Raw genomic sequence first — 5,150 nt, 5'->3', positions numbered from 1 at the left:
AAAAAAAAAAAAAAAAAAAAAAAAAAAACTAAGAATACAAAAATTAGCCGGGCGTGGTGGCTGGCGCCTGTAGTCCCAGCTACTCAGGAGGCTGACGCTTCAGAATGGCATGAACCCGGGAGGTGGAGCTTGCAGTGAGCTGAGATGGCGCCACTGCACTCCAGCCTGGGTGACAGAGTGAGACTCCGTCTCAAAAAAAAAAAAAAGAAAAGAAAAAAGCACTGAGCCAATCCGAATGTGCACCCGAGCTCCCTCCCAACCTCCCACCAAAAACCACCTTTACTAACCTGTGCCCTTGGGGGGCCCTGAGCCCACATAATCGGAGAGGACTGTGCCACTGCTGATGTCATTGCCCTTCATGTTGACCACCAGGAAATGTTGCCATTCCCTGCACGAAGAAACACGGGATGTCAGCACCACAGAAGATCAGGAACACTCACTGCACAGCCAGCAACTGGGCATCGAGAACATGCTGGGTGCCAGAACACAGCCGCAAACAATAGTCCTCACTTTCTCAGAGGCTGGCACGAACCTCAGGGGTTTGCAGAAGAGCAGACCCAGCCCCTCCCACCCTCTTTTTCTAGAGCAAAGGTCAGCAACTTTCCATTAAAAGCCCAGAGAATAAATGTGTTAAGCTGTGGGGGCCGCAGTCTCTGCTGCAACTATTCAACTTGGCCTCGGCAGCACGAAAGCAGCCACAGATGACACACGGCTGTGCTCCAATAAAACATAACTGATGGACACTGACACGTAAATTTTGTCTAATTTCCACAGCAGAAAGTACTATTCTTCTTTCAATTTTTCACCAATCATTTAAAAATGGTAAAACCAGGCCGGGCGCGGTGGCTCACATCTGTAATCCCAGCACTTTGGGAGACTGAGGCGGGCAGATGACCTGAGGTCAGGAGTTCGAGAGCAGCCTGGCCAACATGGTGAAACCCCGTCTGTACTAAAAATACAAAAATTAGCCAGGCATGGTGGCGGGTGCCTGTAATTCCAGCTACTTAGGAGGCTGAGGCATGAGAATCACTTGAACCCGGGAGGTGGAGGTTGCAGTGAGCCAAGATCATGCCACTGCACTGCAGCCTGGGTGACTGACTGAGACTCTGTCTCAAAAAAATAAAAAATAAAAATGTAAAAACCATTCTTAGCTCATGGGGCCATACAAAAACAAGCCACAGGTAGATATGGCTCTCGGCTGTGAGTTACAGATACCCGCTGTAGGGGGCAAAAGGGCAGGAAAGGCATTCTCTGGCTTAAGCATGGGTGGGGGGATCCCAAACCAGGTCTACTTCTCCATGTCCAGCAAGGGACTTACACCCGATAAGTCATGCCTGCATGACCTGCTCTTCCTCGTCTTTCCCAACTCTCACCTGTATTTGGGATCCTTCCTGCTGGGAGCATCCGGGTCTGTCAGGACCAAGGTGTAGAGCTTCCCTGAATCAAGACCATCCCACGAAATGCTGGTGGGTCTATTCTTAACCTGTATGAAGGAATCAGTTTGGAGTAAAAAAGTCAGAAATGCTGAAGAAACTGGCTGGGTGTGGTGGCTCACGCCTGTAATCCCAGCACTTTGGGAGGCCCAGAAGAGAGGATCACTTGAGGTCAGGGGTTCGAGACCAGCCTGGCCAACACGGTGAAACCCGTCTCTACTAAAAATTCAAAAATTAGCTGGGCGTGGTGGCGGGCACCTGTAATCCCAGCTACTCGGGAGGCCGAGGTGGTGGGAGGATCGCTTGAGCTGGGGAGGCAGAGGCTGCAGTGAGCCAAGATCACCCCACTGCACTCCAGACTGGGCGACAGAGTGAGACTCTGTCTCGAAAAAAAAGAGAAATCCTGAAAAAACCGATACTCTTTCTTTGATCTCAGACTCTTCAAAGACAAAATGGAATAGATTTTTAATAAAATCAATGACCCTGTATTGACTGTAAGAGCCAGGAGCTGGAGTTTTATATACATCATTTATCTTATTTATTTATTTTGAGACCAGGTCTCCTTCTGTTCCCCAGTCCGCAGTGTAGTGATGCTATCAAGGCTCACTGTAGCCTCAACCTCCAGGGAGGGCTCAATCGATCCTTCCACCTCAGCCTCCTGAGTAGCTGGGAACTACAGGCTCACACCATCACGCCTGGCCAATTTTTTTTTTAGAGTTGGGGTCTTACTATGTTGCCCAGGCTGTGTATTATTTCAGTCCCAACAACACCACGGGGCTAGTGTCCCAGCACACTATTAACAGAAACAGATGAGGCTGGGATTCCAACCCTGGCACTGAGTCCCCCTCCCAAGGACACCCTTACATTGTCTGTCTGGAATCACAGGGTTTCTGGATTTGGTGATCACGAGGCTACCTGGGGCCTGCTAAAGTGAAATCTGCATTAACGTTTCAAAGTGCAACGTTTCAAACTGCATTAACATTTCAACGTGCAAAGAAAAGGAGAAAGTCAAGGTGGTGAGAGGGGGACAGGGAAACGGAGGCTATGTTAGATGGCCACTTCACATATAAACATCCAAAAAATTTAAATTCTGTGAACATCAAAAACAATGTAAGGTCGGGGCAGTTTATTTAACACTGTTGCCCGGAGCTTCATAACCAACTAGCAGTGGCGTCTGCAAATCTAGCTTCTTCACTTTCAGCAGCCCCAGCCGTGGGCGTGGGAGGTCAAACAGCAAAACTAAACCGTCGCCCTCCAGCGTTCCGGCTGCACGCTGTCGACCGATTTAACAAAAGAGAAATCGGCCGGCGCGCTCATCATCAGTTACATAATGCGTCACAGGCTCTCAGCCCTCCAAAGCGAGGCCTAAAATGCTGACGCCCTAGGGGAAGCTCTGGGGGCGGGGGCTTCCGAACGGCCACAGTCTACTCCGTCTCGGGGACGTCCCTCTCCAGCGCCCTGCCCCGTTGAGGGAGAGGGGGATCCGGCCTGTTTCCGGACCTAGGCCCCTCTTGGGCCCGAAGCCCGGGAAAAGTGAATGAATTTCTGCTGCAGGCCGAACCTGCCTGGCCACGCCACAGGCCAGGTTCCCGGTGCTCGAGGTGGCCCCCAGGCATGGGACACGGACCCCGGTACCTCTGCCCTGGGGGGCCTCGACACACGCAGGCTGAACCTCCCCACCGCCCCTGGCCCTGTCTCCGCTGGGTCCCACCCAGGCGGCCGGCAGAGGCCTCCGTGCCGGGCCGCGTGCTGCACGCCCGCCGCCCGGTGTACCTGAGTGGGCGTCAGCACTTTGCCCAGCTCGTCCAACGCCGCCCCGGCGTAGGTGACATGCAGCGGGTGCTGCGGCTGCTCGTCCACTTCTTGCAGGCTCAAGGGCCCGGACCACTTGCTGAGGTCCACCGGCATGGCGAGGCCAAGCAAAGCGTGCAGCCGGGCGGCAGCGGCAGGCTAGGCGCAGGCGGCAGCGGCGACACGGAGGCCTCAGCGCACTGACCCGGGAAGGCGCAGAACCAGCGACCAAGCGAGAGCACGCGCCCCAGCCACCGCCCGCCCCGCGCACCGCCCCACGCCACGCCCACCGCTGCCTGGCCTCTGATTGGCCGAAGCTGGCAGAGCAGGGCCGCTCGCGCTCCTGGGTCCATGCAACCTGCTCCGGGTGGCAGCCGAGTTCTCGGGAACCGCGGCTTGGCCTGCGAGGCTGTTGTTTCAAGAAATGAAAATAAAGGGCGCCCTGGAATAGGTCCGCCTAAGAGAGAGGTTCGTGCCTTACAAAGTGTCGCGCTGAAAAAAAAAAAAAAAGCAATTGAGTTCGCCTTGGTTTCGTTTTGGTTTTCTTAATTTTTTGTATGATTCTTTGCTCCACTTTCCAAGTTCAGCTATGTGGCCTGGCTCATACCTATATCGCCAGCACGTTGGGAGGCCAAAGCAGGAGGATCGCTTGAGCCCAGGAGTTTGAGACCATCCTGGACAACATAGCAAGACCCCATCTTTACAGAAAACTAAAAAAAAAAAAAAAAAGCTAGACACAGTGGTGCATGCCTGTAGTCCTAGCTACTCCGGAGTCTGGGGCGGGAGAATCACTTTTTTTTTTTTTTTCTGAGATGGAGTCTTGCTCTGTTGCCCAGGCTGGAGTGCAGTGGCCCGATCTCGGCTCATTGCAAGCTCCGCCTCCCGGGTTCACACCATTCTCCTGCCTCAGCCTCCCGAGTAGCTGGGACTACAGGCGCCCGCCACCACGCTCGGCTAATTTTTTGTATTTTCAGTAGAGACGTGGTTTCACCATGTTCGCCAGGATGGTCTGGATCTCCTGACCTCGTGATCCGCCCGTCTCGGCCTCCCAAAGTGCTGGGATTACAGGCATGAGCCACAGCGCCCGGCCAATCACTTCTTGAATCCAGGAGTTTGAGGCCATGGTGAGCTACGATCTTGCCACTGCACTACTGTCTGCGCTTCAGAGGGAGACCACATCTTCACACACACACACATACACACACACCAAATTCAGAAACTGTAAGGCCTTGCTTTTCTCTCGCACTTCTTTTTTTTTTTTTTTTTTTTTTTTTTTGAGACGGAGTCTCGCTCTGCCGCCCAGGCTGGAGTGCAGTGGCCGGATCTCAGCTCACTGCAAGCTCCACCTCCCGGGTTCACGCCATTCTCCTGCCTCAGCCTCCCGAGTAGCTGGGACTACAGGCGCCCGCCATCTTGCCCGGCTAGTTTTTTGTATTTTTTAGTAGAGACGGGGTTTCACCATGTTCGCCAGGATGGTCTTGATCTCCTGACCTCGTGATCCACCCGTCTCGGCCTCCCAAAGTGCTGGGATTACAGGCTTGAGCCACCGCGCCCGGCCTCTCTTGCACTTCTTAAAACGAGCCAGATTCTCTGTATTTTCACACAAGATCACTTGTCATGGTAATTGCCTGGTGAGAGCACCTGAGTGAACTTTTGAGCATTTAAATATATGGGGAAATGTATTTGTCCGTTTTCTCCACACAAAATTCGTCCTCACAAAAGTCCTGAGAAATGTTTGGGTTTTTTTTTTTTTTTTTTTTGAAAAACATTTTTAAACCGTATTTATTCATACCAAAACTGCTCTTACTGTGACCACCAACTGCTTGCTTTTTGCTTTTTGCTTTTTGCTGAATATGATGAGCACTATTTTTTTCTTTCTTTTTTTTTTTTTTTTTTGTTTTTTGAGACAGAGTCTTGCTCTGTCAC

General features: G+C 52.2%; 1 protein-coding gene across 1 annotated transcript in view; it reads right to left on the bottom strand.

Annotated features, from left to right (window-relative positions):
- Positions 1-3,930, bottom strand: part of PEBP1 (phosphatidylethanolamine binding protein 1) — an 11,201-nt gene extending 7,271 nt beyond the window's left edge. Inside the window, exons 1-3 of the mRNA XM_025400969.1 lie at positions 3,207-3,930; positions 1,374-1,483; positions 288-388 (exon numbers count right to left, since the gene is read on the bottom strand). Coding sequence (XP_025256754.1) covers positions 288-388; positions 1,374-1,483; positions 3,207-3,341 — 346 coding nt within the window. The 5' untranslated portion in view covers positions 3,342-3,930. The remainder of the gene's footprint in view (positions 1-287; positions 389-1,373; positions 1,484-3,206) is intronic.
- Between the last annotated feature and the right edge of the window lie 1,220 nt (positions 3,931-5,150).

This window comes from Theropithecus gelada, chromosome 11 (genome assembly GCF_003255815.1).
Source record: "Theropithecus gelada isolate Dixy chromosome 11, Tgel_1.0, whole genome shotgun sequence".
In the NCBI taxonomy this organism is placed as follows: Eukaryota; Metazoa; Chordata; class Mammalia; order Primates; family Cercopithecidae; genus Theropithecus; species Theropithecus gelada.
The sequence above is the reverse complement of the archived record's forward strand: the minus strand, read 5'-3'. Positions and strand labels throughout refer to the sequence as shown.